Source organism: Astyanax mexicanus, chromosome 3 (assembly GCF_023375975.1).
Source record: "Astyanax mexicanus isolate ESR-SI-001 chromosome 3, AstMex3_surface, whole genome shotgun sequence".
Lineage (NCBI taxonomy): Eukaryota > Metazoa > Chordata > Actinopteri > Characiformes > Acestrorhamphidae > Astyanax > Astyanax mexicanus.
In genome coordinates, this window is record NC_064410.1 from 12,620,000 (window position 1) to 12,647,449 (window position 27,450).

A 27,450-nucleotide genomic window follows, 5' to 3' on the forward strand; every position below is an offset into this window, starting at 1 on the left:
ACAGCCTCTAAACGCTTCCTATAGCTTCCAATGAGAGTCTGGCTTCTGGTTGAAGGTATTTTGGATCATTCTTCTTTATAAAACATCTCCAGTTTAGTCAGGTTTGATGGTTTCTGATCATGAACAGCCTGCTTTAAATCACACCACAGATTTTCAATTATATTCAGGTCTGGAGACTGAGATGATCATTCCAGAACACTGTTTGTTCCTCTGCATGAATGTTTTAGTAGATTTTGAGCAATGATTAGGATCGTTGTCTTGTTGAAGTATTCAGCCCCGGCTCAACATTGTTCTCAAGAATCTGCTGATATCGACTGAAATCGATGTGACTCAACTTTAAGAAGATTCCCAGTACCTGCACTGATCACACAGCCCCACAGCATGATGAACCACCACCAAATTTTACTGTGTGTAGCAAGTGTTTTGGAATGCTGTTTTTTTCTGCCATGCATATTAACTTCCAAATAAATTAATTTTAGATTCATCAGCTCACAGCACTTTATTCCAAAATGAAGCTGGTTTGTCCAAATGTGCTTTAGCATACAAATTTGTGCTTAAGGTATTCAAATCAATAAAATGACAAGTGTGCCCAAATTTACGCACCTGCCTAATTTAGTTTAAGAATTATTGCACACTTTCTGCAAATCCTATAAACTTCATTTTACAAATCATTTATACAATTCAATTTCTTTATATAGCGCTTTTTACAACTGATGGTGTCACAAAGCAGCTTTACAGAAATGTGATAGAAGGACAAAATCAGGCAAAACATTAAACATAAAATGTACAGATTACAAAAAACCCCAGTGAGTGCAGAGGCAAGATAAAACTCCCTCAGAAGTGAGCAACTAGTCCGAGTCAGGCGAATAAACTGGATGATGAGCAGCTGATCTGTGATGGAGAAGAGCTGACTTTCAGAAACTTCAATCAGTCTGGCGGGACAGGGAACAGGAGAGCCTGAGGGTCCAACATCCATCGGCATCGGACCAGACAGGTGGGCAGTCAGTAACTCGGAGAACAAACATTATTAGTTTTTAATTTTATTGCTTTTAATAAAAAAAAAACCTTTGATATATATTTTATTTGTTAATATAAGCTATGTTAAGCAGAAATATTAGCTCTGGGAACCAGAAATGAGGCAGCCAATGATAGAGGACTCCTGTTCTTTAAGTATTGGTATCTAGCTTATTTTATTTATAATTTAAAGTTAAGCAAGTCTTTACATTAATCTACACATTTATTTGTTATAGTAAATTGTTTTTGTTTATTTACAGTTAGCTTAAATCAGTGGTCGGAGATTATGATACGTTTATCCAGAGATAAATTGATCATGTCATGTAAAAATTAAATGTTGTCAGATAACAAAATCTATTACAATTTTGTGTATAAATTGTTTATTTTGGTAATAATATGATTACTATCTAGGCAGGTGCTCCTCTCCAATTTTTTTCTGCCCCAGTGATGTTCAGGTAGCGCTACCAAAGAATGGAGACAACGAGGCCAATAAATTCTAAGCTAAACTTTAATAATAAAATCTATTCATATAAACTGAAGGAAATAAAGCTTTCAGTATCACTTTTCATGCTTGGTATTAGTTACAACATATTTACAGACACAGACTGACTGTTTATCACTTAAAATATACCAGACTAGCTTAGCATTAGCATTCTTAGGTGACCAACCACTAGTATACATCTATTAAGCTATAGAGACTAGTATCATGACATCAGCAGACATAAACAAACCAGTGCATTGTGGTATTTTAGGACACGATACTATGGCAGAGACGGGCTGGTGGCGTGGTTTGGTTTTATTTACGTAATTTAATGTACAGTACGATGAAATGGTGAATGCTTGCTGTGTTTTTAAATTCCCAGCTTGGAAGCAACATGGAGGATTCAGAGGTGGAAAGTAACAAATTACATTTACTCACGTTACTGTAATTGAGTAGATTTTAAATTTGTAATTTTTAAAGTAGTTTTTAAAATAGGTAATTTTACTTTTACTCAAGTACATTCTGACACAAGTAATTTACTTCGCTACATTGGAAAACTCCCCTAATGAGTAAAAAATAAAATGCTGGGGAAAAAAACCTATTGTCTGAATTAAAAAATAATTGGCGCAGATGCGCCGGCGCACGGATGCTCACGCGTAGAATAACGAGGCAATGACATCCTCATGCAATGTAAAATATGCCTGCCCAGCCGGACAGAGCTGTCAGCTTTCAAAACTTCCACATCAAACCTGTGAAAGCATGTGGTGGTAAATTATATGTATATTCTAAATTCACTACAAATTAAAGCAAGGTGAGCTAGTTATAACTAATAAATTAAAGCTAGGTTATCTAGTTATAACTTGTAAATTAAAGCTATGTTATCTAGTTATAACTAATAAATTAAAGCTAGGTTATCTAGTTATAACTAATAAATTAAAGCTAGGTTATCTAGTTATAACTTGTAAATTAAAGCTAGGTTAGCTAGTTATAACTTATACACCACACTAAGCAAAAGTCCAAGCTCAAGCCAATTGCAGTTTTCCTAAGGTAAGGCTGCTCTGCTTGTTTGTTTATCTTATGGTATGGTCCATTTGTTTTGATTGTGTGTCCAAAACATGGCGGGCGCTACCCAACATGCAACGCACCATTACGTTGTTGCCCACACTCTATTAAAACCACTGGCTACCTTACTGTGTAAATTACAGATATATCATCTACCCCCTGTAGCTTTCTGTGTCTAGATACAGTTTTGGAGGATATGTAGAGGATATATAGTTCTTTTAGCATGATAATTAAAACGAATGCCTAAGTTGTAAATAACGACAAATGAATCATAGTCAATAAATTTAGAGTACTGCGATTCACAGAACATAAACCTGCTACATGTACAGTGGTGCTTGAATGTTTAAAAAATAATAATAATTTTCTATATTTTTGCATAAATATGACCCAAAATATCATATTCCTAAAACTTATATAAAGAGAACCCAGATAAACAAACAAGACTAATATCTTATATAAGGTCATTTATTTATTCATGTAAATGATCCAATATTAAATATTTGTGAGTGGCAAAAAGTATGCCAACCTCTAGGATTAGCGGTTTGAAGGTAAAATTAGAGTCAGGTGTTTTCAATCAATGGAATGACAATCTGGTCTGAGTGAGCGGAGCCCTGTTTCGTTGAAAGAGCAGGGATCTATCAAAAATTGCTTTTAACAACACATATTTGGGGAACTGTGTCATAGTGTAAACAAAGGAGTCATTTGCATATGGGCGAGGATGGCTTGCCTTCACTGATGGAACAATGAATTCTGAATTATATCAGAGAACTCTCAAGGAAAATGTCAGTTTGTTCATCAACTGATTCTCAAGAGAAGATGGGTAATGCAACAAGACAATGATCCTATGCACACAAGTCATTCTACAAAGGATGGTTCAAAAAGAATACATTAATTTTTTTGGAATGGCAAAGTCCACGCCCTGACCTTAATCCAATTGAAATGCTGTGGAAGCGAGCAGTTAATATGTAATATTGAATAATTTTCCTCAATAAACAAATTATCAAATATAACATTTAGTGACTCATGTTTTAACTGCATTCTCTTAATTAACCTATTAGACATGTGAAATGTATTAGGTTGTATTTATGCAGAAATGCAATATTCTAAGGGGTTCACAGATTTTTGAGCACCAATGAATGTACTACTAATCTCTGCTATTCAGCTATTACTAAACAGCTATTCAGTACTATGCTACTATTAAGTACTATTAAATCCTATACAACTACTCCATACTACTATTCAGTTCTATACAGTACTATGCAGTGAGCCTAGCTGACCGCGCATTTTCTTTCCAAAGCAGCGCGAGAAAGATCGAGAGTGCGTTTTGTGTGGCTCTGTGTGTGTGTGTGTGTGTGTGTGTGTAGATGGTGTCGCAGATTTTAAAACTCTGAAGCTGCGAGCGATTCCAGAACATACTCGAACAACATAAAGAGAGAAAGGAAGAAAGAAAAAGCGAGAGAGGGAGCGAGAGAGAGAAAGAGGGAGGGAGAGGGAAGGAGAGAGAGAGCGAGAGAGTGAGGGCGAGAGAGTAAGCGATAGAAAGACACTGAGGGAGAGAGATAGAGTAAGAGAGCGGTAGAAGTAGAGTGAGGGAGAGAGAGAGAGAGAGAGAGAGAGAGAGAGAGAGAGAGGGAGAGTGAGGAAGAGTGAGGGAGAAAGCAAGAGCGGGTAAAAGAGAGATAGAGAGAGGGAGGTAAGTGAGAGAGAGAGAGAGAGAGAGAGAGAGAGAGAGAGTGTGCGATAGAGGGAGAGTGAGGAAGAGAGAGGGAGAGAGTGGAGGAGAGAGTCAGAGAGAGGAGAGGGAGAGCAGCAGTGAGTGAGGGAACGGTAGTGCGCGCGGCGCTGCTGTGCTGCTGAGCGGGAGCGGATGGAGCTGTCCTCGCTGGGTGAGCGCGTGTTCGCGGTGGAGTCCATCACTAAGAAGAGAGTGAGGAAGGTGAGCAAACAAACAAACAAATAAACGAATAAACAGCGCGCGAGGAGGTGAGGCGTGCTGTAGGTGAACGGCGCGCGCGGTTTGTTGTTTTGGACACTTTCGCGCCCCAGAACGCCTCCAGCCGCAGCGTCATCTGATGCGCGCGCTGCAACTTGAACCCTAAAGTTGTCGTTGACGCGTTTTGACTTTTTTTTGTTTGATTGTGTTGTTGCGGTAACGCGCGCACGTGCGCGGCGATGCAGCTTAAGTTGGCTTTAAAGTGCTCTTGCGTGCGTTTAAAGGGGGTGTGCGCGCGCGTGCGTGCGTGCGTGTGTACGCGCGTGTTTATGTGAACCCATCGGGGTGCTGCTGCTGCTGCGCGAGCGCGCGTGTGTGTGTAGGTCGAACTCGCTCGCTGCGCGCGCTCAGAGAGAGCGTGCTACGCAGTTTTTATTTACACGCGCGCGGGTCAGGCAGGGCCCATCTGCTGCAGGGAGAGCGCGCGAGGAAACTTCAACAGCAGCACAGCAGCGCTGTTATTTTTATTACTATTATTAGCATTATTATCATTAATAATAACAACTTTACACAAAATGCATTATTTATATTATAACCTCCTAGCTCGTGCGCGTGACAACCAGGTGTGAGTGTGTGCGCGCGCGCGCGCTGTAAGGCTGTGCTTTTCTGCTGCTACCGTTTATTGGTGACTAACAGCGCGAGCTGCATGTGCGCTCGTGCAGCAGCAGCAGTAAAGAGGGGGGCGGGGCAGCGTTGCGCAATCGCAGGTTGTTTACGCTGTTCCGTAGCCCCGCCCTTCCCCTCCTTTCCACATCCCATAAACCTTCTAGAACGTCCTGTTTGATTCGAAGGAGCGCGCACACGGGCACACGCCCCCTGCCTCGCGCCTCGGAAAGGCACGGAATGGAATAACGTCACCGCCGCCGAGCGCCGCTACGTCACTCCCGGTAAAGGGGGGAGCGCGGTGTGGATTCCGCGCCTTAAAGGGACAGGATGGCACAGTTTACGATGACGCACGTGCTGCTGTTTTACCTCTGTTTTTTGTTGATCTCTTTATCCCTCTCTCTGTCCGTCTCTACTTAATCTCTCTCTCTTTCTTTCTCTCAGGCTGTGCTGTTAAAGGGGGTGCTGCTTAGCAGGGCCACTTTGAGTATGTGTTACAGGGTATGAGTGGTGTTACTGGGTGTTTGTACAATACATACTGTATGTTTGTTACAGACGACTGTCATAGGGTGTGTATGTTACATATTGTTACAGGGTATGTGTGTTACCAACTAGTTTTACAGGGTATTTGTACATTACATTATGTTTTTACAGGGTATTTATGTTACATACTGTTGTTACAGGGTATGTGTGTTACAGACTGTAACAGTGTGTATGTGCATATGTTACAGAAGGGTGTCAAAGGATATTTGTTGCATGTTTGTTACAGGCTGGTTTCAAAGGATGTTGTACATTACATAAAGCTGCTGTTAAAAAGGGTATATGTGTTACAGACTGATGTTACAGGGAGTGAATACGTACATTACACTTTTTCAAGGTATGGGTTTGCATACTAGTTGCAGGGTATGTGTGTTACATATAGTTGTTGCAGGGTATGTGTGTTACATATTGTTGCAGGGTATGTGTGTTACAGACTGTTGTTGCAGGGTATGTGTGTTACATATTGTTGCAGGGTATGTGTGTTACATATTGTTGTTGCAGGGTATGTGTGTTACAAACTGATGTTACAGGCTGTGTGTTACAGACTGTTCTTGCAGGGCATGTGTGTACAAACTGGTGTTATAGGATGTGTGTGTTACAGACCGTTGTTGCAGGGTATGTGTGTTACATACTGTTGTTGCAGGGTGTGGGTGTGTTACATAACACATTCACAGGGTATGTGTATTACAGACTAGTTACAGGGTATGCATGCTATAGGTTAGTGTTACAGGCTGTGTGTGTTACAGACTGGTGTTACAGGGTATGTGTGTTACAGAGCAGTGTTATAGTGTGTGGGTATGTTACAGACTGATGTCAAAGGGTGTGTTGATGTTGTAGACTACTGTTACAAGGTATGAGTGTTATGGACTATTGTTACAGGATGTTACAGAGCAGAGTTTTTTTTGGTATGGTATTTTTCTTAAAGTCAGGAAAAACACTTTCTCTTTCAGTTTTTGTCTGACAGTCTTATTTTTATTTCTTTCCCTTTCAGTTTTCTCTGACAGTCCATTTCTTTCTCTTTCTCTTTTAGGGAAATGTGGAGTATCTGTTGAAGTGGCAGGGATGGTCCCCTAAGTAAGTATGAGGATGTTTTTGTTTCGCACTCTGATGACACACTTCAAACACACTATAATACATACACTGTACTACACACACTGTAATACACACACTGTAATACACACACTGTAATACACACACTGTAATACACACATTGTAATACACACACTGTAATACACACACTGTAATACACACATTGTAATACACACACTGTAATACACACACTGTAATACACACATTGTGCTACAGCGGCTGATTATAATTGGAATTTCTTCTTTTGGCTACACAGCTGTTTATCGCCACTTCTTCTAAAACGTCTAAGCTCTCTTGTTTTAAGAGCTAAGATATGATTTATAGATAAAAGTTTATTTTGAGACCTAAAGATGAACCCTAACACTGTGGACTGAGAATGATCTAATTGTACACTGCTCCATATTGATAACTTTTTTGTACAGGTGCCCAATCAGCACTCACCCCGTGCAACTCAACAGCCGCATTTCTAGAACACGATGATCTGTTAGATACAATGATTGTGGCTTCATGCTGCAGAAACTGTGGTCTCTTATACAGACCGCACAAAAAACAAGCGTTCAGACAGTTCTCAGCACTGCACACAGACACATGACTCCAGTGAGACATGACACGCAGTGAGACAGTTGTAAAGAGTAAAGAGATAATGGAAATAGATACTACATTTTTGTGCAGCGCAGTTGGTGATTGCTACGTATTAAAAGGACACTGGGACAAATGTAACTGTAGAGTGTTGTGTGGGTAGAGTTGTGAAATTATATATATATATATATATATATATATATATATTTTTTTTTTTTATATAACTTTGCACCTTTAAAATTGCAGCTAAAAAAACAAACAAACAAACAATTGGAAACTATATCCATTCATCCTTCACCAGATTTATGATTGTTTGGACACATATTATGTTTAATATTTGTTCATTATTTGTGGATTAATATTACAGATTTATAAATATAAAAAAACACATATGTAATTAGATAGTAGAAAAAAAATATATATAAAACCTCAACTCAGTTGGTTTTTGGCTGAGGGCAGAGTGAAGGAAAGCAGTTGACAACTGCTCAGCACCTCTAGAACTCCTTCAAGACAGTTGTAGAACCATTCCATTTTATCTCATGAATCCGACTGAGAGAACCAGCCGAGAGTGGGCAAAGTTGGCAAAACAAAAGGTGCTAATTTGAAGAATCTAAGGTGTAAAATATGATTTGGCTTGTTTAGCACTTTTGTGTTGGCTTCATACGTGCATATGCGTTCATTCATAGTTTGATGTCTTTAATATTAATCTACAATGTAGAAAATAATAAAAAATAAAGACAATACATTAAATGAGATGAGTGTTGTGTCTAAATTTATAACTGACACTGTATTTAAAGTTTATAAATATTTGAACTTCAGTACTTTTAGTTAAACAGTCAATAACTTACATCTGATGGTCTGTTCTCATATTTCTCATTCAGCTGATGTGTTTTTTTCTAACAGTGATGATCTTTTGTGTTCAGATTCTGCTGGGAGGTCTGCTTTACTGTCATACAGTTAAACAAGGGGGCTCAGATTGGGTTCCTCTCTAGCACAACGGTCTTAGGTTTCACTGTCTTTGTTAGGAGCCTGAATCGCTGCTTCAGAAGGAAACTGCTCTTTACTGACCCATCATTGGTGATATATTACATGGCTAAAAGTGTTAGGACACCTGCAAATTCAGTATTTCTTCCGTGATCAAAGATTAAAGAGTATTGAAAAGAGTTTACCATGCTTTTCTGTCCAGGACTTCTACTAGATTTTTAAAGCATTGCTGTAAGGATTTGATTGCATTCAGTGACAAAAGTGTTAGCATGGTTGGCATGTCCACAACTCATCCCAAAAGTATTAGATGAGCTCCATCATTACAGTTCCATAGTTGCACTGCTCCAATTCTCCCAATTAATCATGGGTGTGTTTTGGGCGGAAAGTAAAATAAACCAATCAGTGTGCAAGTTGACATTCTGTATTTTTTGCGCCCTCACAATACCAAAGACACACCAACATATCCTAAATCCAGATGCACGATATGCAATGAACCAGCGCTCTATAGATTGCTAAAATAGGGCCCATTCTGTTTTTGGTTTTCTAAATAATTTATGTTTTTCTTAATAGTATTGATCTACAATGCAAAACATTTAAAAATAATGAAAAAACACTGAATTTAAGGTGTGTCCAAACTTTTGACTGGTATTGTGAATTATATATGTCTGAACACCGATAAAATTAGGGGGTGAAAAAAACGTCCAGCAGGATGAATCACTCAAAGCTTAATAGTTAAACAAAAAGGTTTTAGCGAAAGCATGTGTTAATAGAAGCATGTGTATTTGACCCAGTGTGTGTGTCTGTGTGTTTGTGTGTTTGATAGGTACAGTACATGGGAGCCGGAGGACAACATACTGGATCCTCGACTCGTTCTTGCCTTTGAGGAGAAGTGAGTGTCTCTCACCTGCAGCCATTTTACATGTATTCAGATTAATTTATTTAGGTGGATTAAAAATCCTTTATCCTGGACTTTTCTATTTCTTTCTCTCTCTCTCTCTCTCTCTCTCTCTCTCTCTCTCTCTCTCTCTCTCTCTCTCTCTCAGGGAGGAGCGGGACAGGGCTCAGGCCCACAGGAGGAAAGGCCTAAGGCCACGGAGACTCATCTTACGGGTAGGGAAAACTTCCATACTGTTTGACCCACCTTCACAGTAACATAACTGAATCACATACACTGTCCAAAAGTATCCAGACACCAATAGAAAAGCACTGAACAAGCCTAGCAGAAACTTTACTGTAGAGTAAACTCCATTAGGACTCTTTATTGGAAAAGTTGTTATTGGATTCTGGAAGTTGGTTGGACCCATTCTTAGACTAGTACTGATTCTCTAACACTGTGGCTGTAACAGAAGTATCAGCGCATCATCACACACTTTCATAAACACCACCATGCAAATGTCTACCAGCAGCAATAATATATAATATCAGGATTACAGCAGCTGAGCAGTGGTGAATTTTTTCTCTTCATTTTTCTATTTCTATTTTATTTTATTCTATTTTAGAACATTTACGCCATGGAGCTCCGAAGCGCTCACAAAGGTCCAGTAAAACCACCCCCCAGAATCCGCCTTTCCCTAGCCCGCTCGGTGGGGGCGGAGCTAGAGCACAGTGGGCGGCGCTTCAGGGCGAAGGTAGGCGGAGTCTTTCACCATCGGCAAGAAAAGCGCAAAAGCAGGCAGTGCGCATTCAAGCGGCCAAACTATGCCGAAAATCCACGGCAACGACCTCCGACCCATAAGAAAGACTCTGCAGAGGAGGAGGAGGAGGATGAGGAAGAGGAGGAGGAGGAGGAAGAGTGGGAAGAGAAAGAGCGGGAGATGAGAAAGAGGAGGAAGACAGAAAAGGACGACGAGAAAACAACAGACATGCGTCATGACATTGCAAGCGGTATGTTTAACATGGCATCGGCATGACAACTGTTGCTAAGATACCATGCATGTAGCATGTACCAGGGTCAGGGAGGCCATGCTGCAATCTCTGAGTTGTCACGACTCTGAGTTAGTGATCTAAGCTAAATACAGATGGCTAACTCACTGTGAACACAGCAGAATCATGAGGGGGGAAAAAAACACCACCAATCAGAGAGCAGCTCCAAGTTCAGTCCTTCTGCCGCACAGCACACCATGACGAAGCCCTGCAGAAACACAACCACAGTCTGCCTGGAGATAAGCTGGTGTGAAATGAGGTGTCCGTGATCAGCTGCTCCATGATCCGATGTTACATAACATTTCCAACAACAACACTGAAAAAAATCAGACACGTTTCAGGTGTTTTGCCTGAAGTGTTAGAGCCGTGGCGTCACCGCCGTCGTCCTAGCGGGCGCCAGCGTCCTCGCCGGGGCGTTTTTTAGAGTGCCCCTCGCACACTCTGCTCTAAAGGGGACCTGGCTCTAGGTCTGAGTGTTCCTCAGGATCACACCCTCCTGAGCACGCACTGTTCTTTCAAAAGCACACAACCCCACCCCCAGATGTTCCCACAAAGTCCAGCTTCATTGCAGTTCAGATTACAGGCTGTGCTGCTCAATTAGTACTTTTTCCCCTCTGTTGGCACAACCACACAATGGGTGATGTGTTTGATCTTATCTTGGAGAACATGCACTATATATATATATATATATATATATATATATATATATATATATATAAATAGTACCAGTCAAAAGTTTTTGACACACTTTCTCATTCATGTTTTTATTTGTAAATATATTGTACATGAGTACTGAAGTCATCCAGAATATAAAGCGGCATGTGAGGAATCATGATCTTTTCTGGGGTGCTGTTAACTTGCGGCTTCTGAGGCTGGTAACTCTGATTAAATTTTCCTAAAATCTAAAGGTTGCTTTTCCTTTAATGGGGCAGTCCTGATGAGAGCCAGTTTCATCATAACGTTTTTAATGCTGACTGCACTTTTAAAGTTCTTAAAATGTTTTAGATTGACTGATCTTCATTACCTAAAATTGAGTAATTTTTGCTATAATATGGATTAGAACAGGAAAGGAATTCAAGTAATTAACTCTTGATAAGTATAGCACAGCTGTTAACTGAAAGCCTGAATTCCAGGAGACTCTACCTCATAAAGCTGACTGAGAAAATCCAGCCAAGATGTGCAAAGCTTTCATCTAAGCAAGAGGAACCAATTTGAAAAATCTAAAATATAAAACATAAAAATATATATATATTTTAAGTGATATGCTTTAAATTATAAGTTGTGATCATACAATATATTTCAGTATTTAAAACATTATGTTAAAATTATGTCTTCTTAAATTTGCAGAAGATATAGGAAAAAACACTCAAAAGCACAACCTATTGCTTTCATGTTGCATTTAAATATAGCATAGTTACACCCTTGAAATATATAAGTTGCCATAAGTTGTTGCAAAGTAGTACATTTAGTATGTATTTACCTATTAATGTAAATACCTATTCATTTAAATTCTAAAAGTATGTTCTTTTCCATGCTAAGTATACTTTTAAAAATATACTTAAATGCACTTTTCTTTTTTCAAAGGTAGGGTTGTTAAATGCTGTGTCCGAATGAAGAAACAATGAATGAGGAGGTTGTCCCAATACTTTTGTCCATTAAGTGCATGAAAATGTCTCATATCTGTAAAAGACACGTATTCACACAGCTCTGAATATAATCAGGATACTGCTCTGAAAAGGTGATGCAGCACTCTGGAGGCAGAGAGTAACTATAGCTGCTATAGTAACTCATCTGAACGTGGTTTCCCAAAACCCAGCCTGGTGTAGTACTATGGAAACAGTGTGGAGAAGGTTTGGAGCTTTCGTGGGTGTAGCGTAATTAAGGAAATTACTGGTACTAGCTTGGAACATCCGCAGCTCAACCATGGAAATGGGCACAATGTAACGACTCAAACAGTGTGGCACAGATTTGTAATCATTATAACTCAAAAATCGCTTCATAATCGGATTACTGCAGTTACTACATCTATACATTGATGTAGATTTGTAAACAGTATACTCTGATTGATACTCTAAAGACTGAGGCAAGGATTTTAGCTCAGAAATTCGATTTCTCAGAGCATGTAAACTTTTCACTGGAGTATTCTTCGATTTCTCAGTCTGTACATGTGTAAAAACAGACCATGGTAGCAGAAATGAATGAGCAGCTTTTAACGCATTCAGAGCAACACTGAAATAGTACCAGTCAAAAGTTTGGACACCTCTTCTCATTCAATTAGTTTTTTTTTTTTCTTTTATTTATTGAAGACATTAAAGCTATACAGGAACAAATGGATGGAATTATTTATTAAACAAAAAGTGTTAAACAAACCAAAAGAAGTTTTATACTTTAGATTCTTCTAAGTATCACAGATCTGCAGACTCTTGGTATTTAAATCTCAGTGTCTTTATAAGGGAGAGTCACCTGGAATAGATTTCTCAGCATCTTCAAGGAGTTGCTGGAGGTGTTGAACAATAGTTGCTGCGTTTCCTTCATGCTGTGAAGCTCCAGCTCATCCCAAATCACCATCTTAGTTCATCAGGTTTAGATCAGAGGATTGTGAAGGACAAAAATATTTTTACTCTTTACTATGTAACTCCATATGAGTCCCCTAATTGTTTTTTATATCTTTAATATTAATATATATATATATTATATTAATATTAAACTTTTAACTGGTACTTTACACCCAAAGTAAAATCTGATTATTGCCTGATTAATGAAAACTCACAGTATTATCATCATCTGATTACCCAAGTTCATGTAAACTCAGACGTCCTGCAGTAATTCAGTGTAGCACAGGACTAGATATGGAGGTAGCATACCCATTGAAAGGATTGGAGAGAAATCATAGAAATGTTGTAGTGGAACTACAGAAATTGACATAACGTAACCATAGAAACAGTGTACTGTAACTAGTGGTGCATACGATATAATATGATAAATCACTATTTGAAAGTCAATGATCCAATATTTGATGATGATAATAATGTACTCCTTATATCCAAGACTGAAGTAAAATAAACAATGCTGGGAACAGTATGAATTTTTCTTTTGCTACAAACTGCAAAAAAGTTGAACCATGATATCCCATAGATATTGTTGAGATTATTCTGGACGATATGATACTCACCAACCCCCCCATACTGTAACTATGCAAATGTGTGTAGAGTAACTATGGAAACAAGAGCTAAAGTCTCTCTCTCTTTATCTCTCTCTCTCATAGTCAAAAAGATGGCAGTAGACCACGCCTCCTCGATGGAACAGGAAGCTGTCGTCATGGCCAACCAATCAGACCACTGCGTTTCATCAGATGAAAGCGGGGACCAGCCAACCAAGCCTTTCCACTCTGACAGCAGCAGTTTAGTTCAGAGACTCACAGACCAATCAGCCATCAGCACAATCACAGACACACACGAGCAGGAGCCAATCACAGACAGGTCAGGGGGCGGGGCCTATGTTCTGACATCAGACGATGAGACCAAGTCTGACCAATCACTGATCAGCAGTACAGAATCGGTTTCTCTGCTGAAAGGAGCGGGTTCGATTGACAGGGTCCAGAGACGAGCGTCGGTGATACAGTTGATTGACAGCTGTGTGCAGGGTCAGGTGAGGGGGGCGGGTCAGGCTGACGGGTCAGTGGACGAACCGGAGAGGGGGACGGACAAGGACGAGGTCACGGCCGAGTGCACAACTACTTTACAGCTGAGCGCTGAGGTCACAACGAAGGCCGATGACGACACACTGCATCCTGGGAAGGTGATTGTGACGGACGTGACCATTAACTCTCTGACCGTGACTTTTAAAGAGGCCATGACTGCCGAGGGGTTCTTCAGCGGGTACGGCCTGCAGGTCTGAGGGACAGTGAGAGGGAGGAAACCGGCCACAGGTTTACAGCTACTAGAGGAACACTTCAACTCCAACTGCTAGCATGACTACCAGATACCAGATAGGGAGAAGTTAAAGCGTTAAAATACAGTCATATGAAAAAGTTTGGGCACCCCTATTAATCTTAATCATTTTTAGTTCTAAATATTTGGGTGTTTGCAACAGCCATTTCAGTTTGATATATCTAATAACTGATGGACACAGTAATATTTCAGGATTGAAATGAGGTTTATTGTACTAACAGAAAATGTGCAATATGCATTAAACCAAAATTTGACCAGTGCAAAAGTATATGCACCCTTATCATTTCATTGATTTGAATACTCCTAACTACTTTTTACTGACTTACTGAAGCACAAAATTGGTTTGGTAACCTTATTGAGCTTTGAACTTCATAGCCAGGTGTATCCAATCATGAGAAAAGGTATTTAAGGTGGCCAATTGCAAGTTGAGTGGCATCATAGGCTCATCAAAACAACTCTCAAATGATCTAAAAACAAAGATTGTTCAACATAGTTGTTCAGGGGAAGGAGACAAAAAGTTGTCTCAGAGATGTAACCTGTCAGTTTCCACTGTGAGGAACATAGTAAGGAAATGAAAGACCACAGGGACAGTTCTTGTTAAGCCCAGAAGTGGCAGGCCAAGAAAAATATCAGAAAGGCAGAGAAGAAGAATGGTGAGAACAGTCAAGGACAATCCACAGACCACCTCCAAAGAGCTGCAGCATCATCTTGCTGCAGATGGTGTCACTGTGCATCGCTCAACAATACAGCGCACTTTACACAAGGAGAAGCTGTATAGGAGAGTGATGCGAAAGAAGCCATTTCTGCAAGCACGCCACAAACCTCATTTCAATCCTGAAATATTACTGTGTCCATCAGTTATTAGATATATCAAACTGAAATGGCTGTTGCAAACACCCAAATATTTAGAACTAAAAATGTTTAAGATTAATAGGGGTGCCCAAACTTTTTCATATGACAGTACTTACGATAACAATTATAAGATTACTACTGGTCCGCAAGTTCTTGTGTAAATCTCTTGAGTTTAGCTTTAAGGAACCAGATTATTCAACAATCAACTTTTGATCATTTTCCGTCCACAACAGCTGCAGTCGATCAACTGTGGAACAGTGTGTTCACACTACAGGTTATGTGTGGGCAAGAACTTGACGATACAATATGATATTGTGATACTGTTAACAGGGCAAAACTATAATTGTATAAAAATATCACATTCACGAAATTGGAATAAAAAGACTAAGTTTACTTTTTTTGCAGGCCTAACAGTGGGATCTAAAGACAGATTTAAATAGATCTAAAATCTATGTAGTGGGCGGGGTTAACCCAACGACTTCTTTGCAGTCTGACTGACCCATACACTATATATATTCAGTGTTTACATTTTACAAGATAGTGCTGGAGCTACAATGCTATTGTTGCTAATAAACAATAAAGAAAAGTCAACTTTTCATCCAGGTCTTCATTAGGGTGGTACTGATTCCCAATAAGGTGCAGGTTTTCATTCCAGCCAATTAGAAGCACATATTATCATCAGTTGTTTGGCGACTGCTGGACTAGGCAGATCCAGTTTTGCACAGTGATCTAGATTTAAAAGAAAAACAGCACTTAAAAGTGAGGCATCATGGGGACAATCCAATTTAAGCAAATATGTGTATATAAACACATACACAAAGTGATTTGCAATATCAATAATACCACCTGCCTAATATTTAATAGATTTTCCGATCTGAGCTGGCACTAAAGCCTGCTGTGCACTGTGAATTTTAGCATGATTTTAAGCTCAATCTGGTCGTGCTGATCGGGCCCAATTTTAGCTTCATCGTGTGTCGTTTAATGCGCAGTGTGAGAGGGGAACTATGTCCAATAAACTGCCCAAACGAGCTGCGATTAAGGAGTCTGAGGTGAGGAGGGATTTCTGATATTTCAAAATATTTGGTAGATTTTTTAAAGTCAAGACATGTTTTCCCAAAATTCACTGCAAATATATTCAAAAAAGCCTTTCTTGTGGAGTGATGACCTTTCTCATATGGGTATCTTGCGTCTGGATATATGGAGAAACCTTTTTGAGGAGATCCTAAAATCCTCAAATAAATGAACAGCTCTAATAATATGGAGAAACACATTGTCTCAGCCATGTATCTTCTTTTTTACATGGAATTTTAGAGCACAACAGGGCACAAGTTAGCAAAGCTATGCTCTTTTTCAAAATTTTGCATTCTGGTGAACCGAGCGCTTGTGTCACGTCTTAGCCCTGTCTCATGTCTCTGTGTGTCTTCCCCACGTGACCTGTGCCTCTCTGTGTCTCCTGTCAGTAGATTTCAACCATGTGTTTCTCATTTGTAGCTCCGCCCCTTCCCCAGGTGTTTCCAATTCTAGTGTGTTTTATGTTACTATAAATAGCCCTCCTCTGCCACCTTGTCCTCCGTCGGTCTTTGCACCTTCCCCTGTTGTTTTGTCTCTCTATTGTTTCACCGCGTTTCATAGCCCAAGTCCTTGCTCTGTGTTTACCTCTGTTTATCTCGTGTATATTTCTGGTTTCCTGTTTATTTCCATTGTTTTCTCCTTTGCCCTGCTTAGTTTAGTTCTCCTTGTCTAGTTTAGTTTCTTGTTTAGCTCTATGTTCCCTGTATATAACCTTGGTCATTTGTTTCTCGTTTATTTCTTGTTTTCACGTTTATAGTTTATTTCCTTATTTATTTTCTAGTTTATTTCCCATATATATATATATATTCCCTGTTTGTTTATTATTATCATCGCTCGTTTGTTATTGGTTATTTGTGTTTCTTTGTTTCATGTTTACTTGTTCCTCGTTTCTATGTTTCTTTGTTATTTAATTAATAAATTATTTGTTTATTTCGCCCTTACCTGCACTTGTGTCCGCTTTCCTCGTCTACCTGCCTGGGTCACTCCGTGACAGCTTGTATGCAGATAGAGCTCTGTCAGTCGGACTATACAGTGTGCACATATGAACCGCAGGAGTAGTTTGTACATGACAAACAATTTAAACTATTCAAACTGGCTTAAGAAAAGATGCCAGCAGCAGATCAATTTAATTTCTGTTGTAGGCGAAGCCTTTATAAGCATCATTGAGTCTTGAGCGCCCATGCCCCTGGTGCTCTTCACCTTACTGTTCTGGTCCAGTCGTCTAAAACCTCACAGTTTGGTTCTTGTCAAAGAGTCTTCACTTTTTCCTGCTCTTCCACTCTAATACAGGAGCAACTGAAATCAGATCATCATTTCCTACTCCTGTCAGTGGTTTAAATGTTATGGCTGATCGATGCATATGCTGGATGTGTATATATAAACTGTAGAATAAAACTGTAGAAAACCACATATCATATATAATATTTGACGTTTACCAGCATGTAATAACAGAAATGCCTACAGACCAACTCCAGTGTTTATTAGCAACATTAGCATAGCACCTCCTGTTTTAAACTAAGAAAGCACATTTCCGATGCAAAACCATGTCTTGACTGACTGCACCTGGGGTCCCTAATCAATCATGATACTTTAGTTTCTCACCTGATTCAACTGGTTCTGAAAAGACTATTATACCAAAGCACAGGCAGGTTGAAACACAGCCAATCAGATGCTTTTCTGCTTATAACATCACTGCGGTTAATTGGTTAACTGTGGGTAACCATCAGCCGCAAAGGATACATCAGCTGCGTCCTAAAAACCGATCTAAACATTAACTGCTTTTCAATTAAGGAGTTATCAGTTATGGCAGGACTTTTATCCTTTAAGGGCATTCTAGACAGGTCTTATATTTGCATAAACATGACATCAATTTCTTAAATCCCCTCTGAACACAATTTTATTTAAAAATGACCAAAATACTCTCTTGGGTGTGGTCATAATATTCTATTAAACATGCGTGACTGACAGCTGTCCAACACTGACAAACGAATGCTTGTTCATATTACCATGGCAACACCAGCTTGCTTGTTCCGGTTGCTCAGACTAGAAGAAAGCGTGGAGCTGTTAGCATTGTGATTGGTCAAGTTTCTGCTAATGTCAGCCTGAACCTATTTTAGACCGCCCATTCTACATCCAGAAGAGTTATAGTGATGAAATATAGCATTTTATAAATTTATCAGATTTTGGAAATATGTAAGTATGCTGTTCATTTACATATGGGGGGGGGGGGGCAGATGAGACATTTAACCAATTAGAAACAAAAAACAAACTTAGATTGAGCTTCCCATAGGATTTAAACAAAAGCTAGAAAGAGAAGATTACAGATCATGTGTGAAAATGTTACATAATTTTACAGAGTTTACTATGACAAGCTAACGGTATACCAATGCTAACAGATGCTCAAATTCCTCAAACCCTCCACTCAAACAGCTCCACAACTTTATATCACATCACACAGTGTGAATGTGTGTGCAGTCTGAGGATAGATCTGTTACAGGACCAGATCAGATCAAATCATTTTTGTTCTGTTATCCTATCCAGCATTTCCTGCTGATATCAGCTGAGATCAGTGGCGGTGTCTCTGCAGTAGCAGTGCTAGCAGCTTTAGCTGAAGTGTTCCTGGGATGTGATCCGAGCGGGAGTAGGGAGTATTTACACGAGCAGCTGAGTGATCAGTCGATGTAGTGAAGCCTTTTTCAGCGTATTTATCCTTTACAGATGCTCTCGTTCACAACGGAACCTTGTTTTTATTTGCTGATGTACTCTTGTTTTTAGTGATGTAGCGACCAATCGTGGACGACTCTGAACATACTGAGTGTTGCTGGCAGTGAAGCCTTATGTGCACGCAAAACACACACATTCCTGAAAGCATTACTGGTGTTTCACGTTCTAACAAAACTATAAGCTACAAAAAAATACACAAAAAAATATAAGCTGTTTATGTAGACTGGATAATGATGACATCACTATCACTACTTCATAGATCCTAGTTCTGTACCTGTTCAGGTGGGCAGGAGGAAGGTGAAGGCCTACCTGGCTCAGGTTGATCCTTCTTTTTTTTTTTTTGTCCTACCTGTGGTTAGAGCGTGCGCACCCCCCTTCCCCACCCATTGTGCTCCGAGGCCTTTCTGCATTTTTAAAGAGACAGTATTGGTTTACATTAGCAAACACTGCAGATGCTGTACTGAAGTGAAGGCCTGTTCGCAAACGGAACCAATGTGCTTTCAGTGTATTTATAGCATGTAAACGAGCTTAACTTATACGATCGGCCGTGTGGTGGAACGTCAACAAAAAGAAAAAACAAAACAAAAAAAAAAGTCTGTCTACTTGTTGTAGTTCATCTATGGCAAGAATACATTTTTATTTGTATTTACAATAAATAAAGTAACAAATGTTACATGTCAAAAGATGTTTGTTGCTCATTGTTTTCTTAGAATAAGTTTAAATTAAGCCCTCTGTTTTGCATGTGCACACCAATGGGTAGGAGTGTCCTGATTCTTTTTAGGCTGGAGGGGTAGGTTAGGAGGAGGGATAGGGCTTGTTAGCCCTTCATACAGAGATTTTTTTTTAGAGGCACACTTCAAACCGAGGGGTGTGAGAATCACTGGTAAGATGGGGAAACAAACAAATTTAAGTGTTTTTAAGTACACAAATTTAGGTATTTTCCTTGTTTAGTCACTGCACAGAACATAACTGCACTTTAATTTATTACTACCGTTAATTACAGACCAATGACTAAACTAGTATTTTATGCACTGAAGGATTTAAGGGGGGCAGGGAGTGCCCCCATGGGTGAAACCGTGTGATTGAGTGCTTCCAGTAGATTAGGGCATAATGAAGCACCTTCTATGTCACCTAAAGGATTCAGTTCAGTAAACTGGATGCTGTGCATTTGTTTATTTTAAGTACACAAACTTAGGCATTTTCCTTGATTAGTGACGATTAGCAATATATAACCGTAGTTTAATGTTCTATGGATAAATTCTTCATAACTCACATAAATAGATATCTAGTAGTTTGTCTCAGTAGCTAGCTAACTTTTCCATTCCACCTTAAATAGTGCAATACATGACTAAAGCTTCTGCATTTAAATCGGAATGGAATAATAAAATAAAAGCTACTCAAAGCTAATTTTATCTCCTTATCAGAGAGGAATTAAGGAATGGATAATAATAATTAATTTCTGCATCATCTCCCCCCTTTCTGAAAACATACAATCTTTTAAAGTTAACCAGATAGTTAAGCAGCAGCAGCTTGGTTACTAAACATACTGAGCTCCTGATGATGCATCAGGTGCTTGAAGGGTTTCCCAATTCTTAGAGGCAGGATTTACACTGGAAAAGAAGGGGTAAGTGGTAGGGCCAAGGGGTGAAATGGGATTGGGCCTAAGAGTTCTCTTTCAGCTACCTCATTTATTTCAAAACAAAACAGCAGGTGAGAAAGGTTCTGTGATGAACGGTTAATTTTTCAGTCATAACATGCCAAAACATTACTTCCATGATATAGAGTATTACTAGGGATTTGCGCAAGCTGTGTTTACGAGGCTACCATACCAAAAGTTACAAAATATTCACAGTCATTGTTTTGGTAGAAGTATAGATACTAGGGCTTAAAATACTTATGTAGAAGTTGAAGTATAAACTAAAATTTTTTACTCAAGTAGAAGTGTGAAAGTACATTTCAAAACTACTATAAAAGTATACAAGTAAAAATAATGTTCGGAGAAAAATTACAATTAACAATTACAATTATCCCCTAATTTATTAAAGACTTTGGACTTAGTTTGGCTCGAGATCTCTTATAAGTCTCTGCACGGATCATCTTCATACTAGGCTACATACGTCCGCTATGTTCTTGCCGGAGTGTGGGCGGGACATGTACAGGTGTGATGCCCCCAATGGGTGAATCAGTGTGATTAAGTACCTGTTAGGGTGCCCTTCTTGCAATAAATTATGAGTTCCCATCTATGAGTGCCCTTCTGCCCTTCCAGTAGATTAGGGCATAATGAAGCACCTTTTATGTCACAGTAAACTGGACGCTGTGCTGAGTTCCCCTACAGGTGACTGAACATGATGAAGTGCCAGTTTAGAGCGGTCTCTAATGGAGAAGTGTCCACCAGTGGATTAAATGTGATGTGGAGCCCTGTTGATGCACTCACATTGAAATGCTGTTGGTACAGGACAAAGAAAATGGTCAGTGATGTCCAAAGTAAAACTAATTTCTGCTTACTGTAAAAAAAAAGCCTGCTAAATTTTAATCTGAAGTCAATGTAAAACATTTTTTAACAAGTAACCTAGAAGCATTTCAATTGGTCTAGTGCAAGTGATGCTAGTGACAGGGGCATAGTGTTGCACATGCAAAGAAATAGCTATTTTTTACACAATGCACCACTTTACTGTGCAGCACTGCTTTTAATAAAATCATCAAGAATCAGAGAAACTGACCTGCGACCTCCTTACTAACGTCAAGATCTGAAATCTGCAAAAGTAACTTCTTTTACGCAACTCTTTTCACTCAGCAGCCTTGTTATGGCAGTTATTTCCAGTCACGCAAGTTCAGACATTATTTTAGTCTTTTCCTATTCAAACAGAAGATTAGATTACTATTTCAACAATTTATATTAAATCCCTGATAAAAACTGTCAAAAAAACTCAAACGGTTTGTAGAGTTAGACCTAATAATGCACATAAAGTGCAAATATTTTAGGATGATATGGCTTCTTCATTAAGGGGGAGCTTCCCAGGTAGCACACTGGAAGACCTCTGCTCTGCGTTCACATTGGAAAGCAACAAAGCGACAGGCGACCATTCATTTCCTATGGCAGGGCGCGATTCGTCTTGACACGCTACAAAGCGACAAGCGACACGGAGCTGAATTTTTCTCAACTTTATGCAAATGAATGACGCGGTGAAGCGACATTCTAACCCGATTGGCTTCTAGCTTTTCTTTGGACCAATCACATACAAGGAGGTCTGACGTCCTCAAGCTCCTGCTCTCTGGATTTCTAGTTCCTTTCCCTGTTCATTCTGTTGAACGGGGTGGACCCACGTTGACCTGCAGGAACGGCTGCGTTTCCAGAGCAGTTAAATCACAGAAACGCCCAAGAGTCCAGCAAGTTTGGGAGTTATAGCTGTAGAATAAAGTGGCCAAGCGATTCCTTTTTTGTGCCTTTTTTCTTATGGGAGGCTGGACCATGATAAACGCTGGGCGACACAAGCGACTCGTCGCATTCCAGTGAGAATGCAGGAGTGTAAGCAGGAAGCTGATTTTACCCCAAACAGGCACCATGATTAGTGTTACAAAAAATCCTAATCATATTGCAGTCAGGTCAGTGGCTGGTCTCCTCATATAATAATAAAATATTTGGTTCAGGCAAGGATCCCCAAAAGTATTTTAAGAGAAAATAAAAGCAGCATTTAGGAAAAAGAACTCAAAAACTGTTAAACATGGGGGTGAATGCATTATGCTACTTGCAAAGGGGGTGTGGCAAAGGAAAATACACTAAATATCATGAAAAGAAACTGGACTAACATGTGTGTGAATTGACAACAACTTTGCTAATTTAGAAATAAACTCTTTTGATGAATATAGCAGATTGGAAGATCGGTATTGTAAGTATGAAAGGCAGGACATATTCCAGAATTGAGAAGCTTCAGCTTTAAACACATACAGAGCTTTACAAATACAACACTGGTTTTGGTGATCACTAATTATGAGCTTAACCAGGAATAATTATTTTCAATAAAACAGAACCAGGACTATGTGCAATAGAATAAACAAGCATTTCAGACACAAAAAAAGACAGTGTCTTTACTGTAGTTGTTTTAGAAGCAGTTCTATTATTAGATGAAAATAGAGTAAGTGCAGTGTGAGCTAGTGGAGGTCCAGGTAGGTGGGACTGTGCACAGTAAGAACAGCTCAAAAACTAACGTCATTTGGAAGTATTTTCTTTAGCAAATTAGAAAAAAAAAAAAAAACTTAAATCAGTAACTTTTTTTCCCCTCAACAAAATCTTAATAGGATGGAGATCCGTTCTACTATTTACTGATTTCCAGAACCTGAATCTGGGTGTTCACATTCATGATGAACAGACCAATAGAAATGCTCCAACATTTCTATAAATCTTTAAAATACCATGGATTTAAATGTTAAGATGGTCACATGCACAGCATCATAGTAATCGTACCTTTTCCCTATTTAAACAAACCAAAAACAGACCTGCTTATGATATTCGTGGCAAATGAACAAACTTAAATTGTTGACATATTTTATCTTCATTTTATTACAAAAAAAGTATGGAGTCCACAGTTTGTGTTTTCTTTGTACAGTAAAAAATATTTAAATTAAACTCCCAAATTTCAGAGCAATGACATTTCTGAGAGTGGAGGCAAAGGGCGGAGGGGACGGAGAGAGAGAGCGCGAGAGGAGAAAACAGAGCGAGATCAGTGGCATTCTCTCCATCTTTCAGTTCATTTAATAAACTCTAAACCCATCTATTCATCTCAGCATGAACATCAGCCATACACACACACACACAGCCATACAAACACACACACACACACACACATACAGACACACTCTCCTAGGGACAGGTTGTACAGGGCATGTGCGTTCAGGTTTGCCCCACATGGGCACAATGGCTAGGCATTTCAAATGTGGCACGATTTCCAAAAAAAAAAAAAAAAAAAAAAAAAAAATTAAACAAAAAAATAAACCGAACCACTGGCCAACACCACGAACCACTTAAGCCCTTCCCACCCAACACTGATTCTTACTGTATTCAATCTTCTAAACTAACCGCTGATGTAAAGGAACAGCTCCCCTATCTGGACAGGCTTTAACAAAAAATAGAATCTGTGTGAATTGTAGCAGTCTCCAATAGCACAAAAACAAAAAACCCACTGGAATAAATAACGCAAAACCAAACTCGAAGATATGCATGATGTTTGGATAATTAATAACTTTAACAATGGCAAAAACAAACAAAAAAAAAAAACAATGGTAATCAATAACATTTGTAACACTCCACACTGTAAAACTAGTAACTGAGACTGGTTCATGGAGCAAAAATATATATATAGATATATATAGAAAATAAAGCCCATTGCATTCAATGTTTCGGTCTTTTAAATTTTAACAGTTTTAAAATCTTAAAAATATATCTTAAAAAAGGTAAATCCTCCCCTAGATCCAGTCCCAAAAATATTACCTGCGTTGTCTGAGAAATAATCCTTTCTCTGTACACAATTTGGGGGTGGGGAAGCCATAATTTATCATTCACCTCTTATACTCATTTCTGTTGATTAATTGCTGCATCTCCCATAGGAAGGTCAAGAGTTCACTGTGTTCATACTGACAAAACATTAAATAATTCATCACTGCAATATAAAAAAGAAAAAGGCTAACACTGTCTCTGGCAAGCGTCCGTGTGTTCCGTAACTACATAATGTCTAACGGGTTCATATTCACCCCGTGATCCTGTCCACTAGGGGGCAACATGTCATTCGCTCCTGGCGTGTGGAGTCCTGGCATGCTGCCGAGCTGCGGCAGCATGGAGTTCTGATCCGTACCGAATCCTCCAGGGTCCATAGCGTTCTGTTGCTGCGGAGGCGGCGGCGGAGGGGGAGGTGGAGCCATGCCAGGCAAGTGTTGCTGAAGGTGGCTGGGGTGAGGTGATCCCGTCTGGGTCTGGGGGGAGATGTGGTGGGGCGACGGCTGAGGCTGCTGTGTGCGCGGGGATGGGCTGGAGTGCGGAGGTTGCGACTGTGGACGTGGCGACGGTTGAGGTGAGCGCACCTGGTTGCTGAGCGACGTAGGGAGCTGCTGCTGGGCCTGCAGGTGTGGTGACTGGGACATCGGCTGCTGCGGACTCATGGGATTGTTCTGTTGCGCAGGCGAGGCCCCGCCCAGATGCTGGTGCTGCTGAAGCATTCGCTGGTGCAAGGCTTGTTGCAACAGCGCAGGAGACGAGGAAGGCTGAGGCCCTCCCTGTGTGGGCTGTGTCTGCGGACCACCTGCACCTGGTCCTCCGTCAGGGCCTTGCAGGCCCACATTCTGCTGCTGCTGCTGCATCTGCAAGTGATGCTGGTGCTGCAGTCTCTGCTGCAAGACAGCTGCGGCCTGCTGCTGCGCCGGATTACCTGGGTAACCCTGTTGCTGGGGCTGCCCGGGTTGCGCTCCTGGTGGTGCCTGGCCTCCAGGAGGTACCTGCATGTTGCCTTGCTGGCCCATGTAGTTCTGCTGCTGTTGGTAAGCAGCATGATTTCCCATCTGCTGCTGCTGCTGCTGTTGTTGCTGGAGCTGAAGCTGCTGTTGCTGCTGTCTCCTCATTAGCAGCTCTCTGAACTGCGGCGTAAAGCTGGCCATGTTAGGAGGTCCCTGTCCTGGCATTCCTTGTTGTTGCTGCTGCTGTTGCTGCAACGCTGCAACCTGCTGTTGCTGTAGTAAAGGTCTCTGCTGCTGTTGCATTTGTTGCTGCTGTTGCTGCTGCTGGAGCTGAGCAAGCTGGGACTGAATGTTCATGCCCTGTCCCATATGCATGCCTGGCTGAGGCCCACCCGTGTTGACTCCTACTGGCTGCCCACTCATAGTCCCTGGCCCTCCTTGAGGTCCAGCTGGGCCTCCAGCCCCACCTTTATACTTGTGAACCCTTTGCTTTATGAACGCAGCCATCAGCTGCGGGTTGGAGCGCAAGATGTTAAGGACCTGCTGCTGCTGCTGTGGCGAACTTGGCGACCTCAGAGTTCGCAACAAATCTTGCAAGGCTCCCTGTGGGAGACCACCTGCAGCTCCACCTGCAGCACCGCCCTGCAGGCCTGCCTGCACCATATTCATCAAAACATTGCGATTGGGCATTTGCTGTTGCTGTGTCTGCTGTGGCATTTGCTGCTGCATAGCAACCATGCCAGGCTGACCCATGATTGGGGGTCTCTGAGGTGGCATGCCCTGCCCTGCCCACTGCTGCTGAGGAGGCTGAAGCTGTGCATTGGCCCTTTGCTGCAGCTGCACCTGTGGAGGAAGCTGACCTTGCACATTAGCTTGGGGTGCAGGCTGTTGCTGCATGGGACCTGTTCCCACCATCATTCCCTGAGGTCCCTGCTGCTGCTGTTGCTGCTGCTGCTCCATCTGTGCTCTGGCAACAGAAGCTTGTGCCTGGGGAGGGAGCCCTGGCCCACCAACCATACCAACACCAGGATGAGACATTCCCATTTGCCCCTGTGGTTGCTGGTGGTGTGGGTGTTGTGGCATCATGCCAGCTTGGCTGGCTTGTCTCTGCAGTAGCTGAGCCTTCGCCATCTTCCTTTGGGCATCTGCCACTTGCTGTATCTTCATTGCAATTTCCACAGCTGCGGGTGGAGGGCCTGAAGGAGGCTGCTGCTGCGGCTGTTGGGGCACCGGAGCTGCCCCTGGGTTGCTAGGTTGCTGTGGAGGGGTTGTAGGACCCAAGCCAGGTTTACCTTGGGACTGCGAATGAGGAGAAGACCCTGGATGTCGAGGGACGTACTGAGGCATATTTGGATGCGGCGACTGTCCTGAAGGTTGCTGAGAAACCATCTGTGGCTGTGGTGAGGTCATCATTCCTGGAGCACCAGGCATTTGCTGAAACTGTTGATGGACAGGGTGCTGGGAAGGTAAGTTGCTTGGTTGCTGCTGCTGCTGAGGTGACGCACCCGGAAGAGGCCCCATTCCAGATGAGGACAGAGGAGTAAGACTCTGCTGCGTGGGCGTCTGAGGCGTGCCAGGCTGGGTACCCATTGATGTTGGTGTGCTACGACCTGTAGCACCATTACTGCCTGGTGATGGAAGACCTACAGGGGGGCCTCCTCCACAAGGAGGCTGCCCAGCCCTCTGCATGGTGGCCACACGCCTACGCAGCATTTGCGCTTGCTGCAGCCTGTGCTGCAGCTGCTGCTGGCGGAGCTTGTGCTTTATATTGAGACAGAACGGTACAGGGCACTTGTTCTCCTGGCAGTGCTTGGCATGATAGCAACACAGCGCAATGAGTTGTTTGCAGATAGGACATCCACCATTTGTCTTGCGCTTGCAACCCTTTGTGTGTTGCACAACCCGTTTCATCTTCTGGCAGGACGGCAGGGAGCAGTTGGCATTGCGACACTGGCAGGCATGCACCAGAGACTGGATGCAGCGCTGGATGCTGAGACGTCGAGAGTCGCCAGGGTTCTGAGTGGCTGCCGCTGCCTGGTTGCTGCTTTCGTCGTCCAAACCCAAGCCAAGCTTCTCCATCTTGTGCTCGTGACCCTTAGTGTTGTAGCACGTGATGCAGAGATCATAGTCCTGCAAATTACAAA

General features: G+C 41.2%; 2 protein-coding genes across 6 annotated transcripts in view; one reads left to right on the plus strand and one right to left on the minus strand.

Moving 5' to 3' along the window:
• The first annotated feature begins 4,266 nt into the window (after positions 1 to 4,266).
• Positions 4,267 to 18,357, plus strand: cbx7a (chromobox homolog 7a). The gene is made up of 6 exons (XM_007239026.4): positions 4,267 to 4,493; positions 6,724 to 6,767; positions 9,169 to 9,234; positions 9,389 to 9,455; positions 9,845 to 10,229; positions 13,534 to 18,357. Exons 1-6 carry the CDS (start codon positions 4,425 to 4,427, stop codon positions 14,163 to 14,165), a joined length of 1,263 nt encoding a protein of 420 aa, XP_007239088.2. The 5' UTR covers positions 4,267 to 4,424; the 3' UTR covers positions 14,166 to 18,357.
• A 5,039-nt stretch (positions 18,358 to 23,396) lies between these two features.
• ep300b (E1A binding protein p300 b) overlaps positions 23,397 to 27,450 on the minus strand; it is a 47,129-nt gene continuing 43,075 nt past the window's right edge. For all 5 annotated transcript variants that reach the window (XM_022682938.2, XM_022682941.2, XM_022682940.2 and 2 more), the window contains exon 30: positions 23,397 to 27,436. In XM_022682938.2, coding sequence (XP_022538659.2) covers positions 24,581 to 27,436 — 2,856 coding nt within the window. In that variant the 3' untranslated portion in view covers positions 23,397 to 24,580. The remainder of the gene's footprint in view (positions 27,437 to 27,450) is intronic.

Bases quoted from the DNA above. Each gene is read 5' to 3' on its own strand.
- cbx7a (XM_007239026.4), top strand. From the start codon at position 4,425: ATGGAGCTGTCCTCGCTGGGTGAGCGCGTGTTCGCGGTGGAGTCCATC. The intron at 4,494-6,723 runs GTGAGCAAACAA...TTTCTCTTTTAG, and splicing joins CTAAGAAGAGAGTGAGGAAG to GGAAATGTGGAGTATCTGTT. The intron at 6,768-9,168 runs GTAAGTATGAGG...TGTGTTTGATAG, and splicing joins TGGCAGGGATGGTCCCCTAA to GTACAGTACATGGGAGCCGG.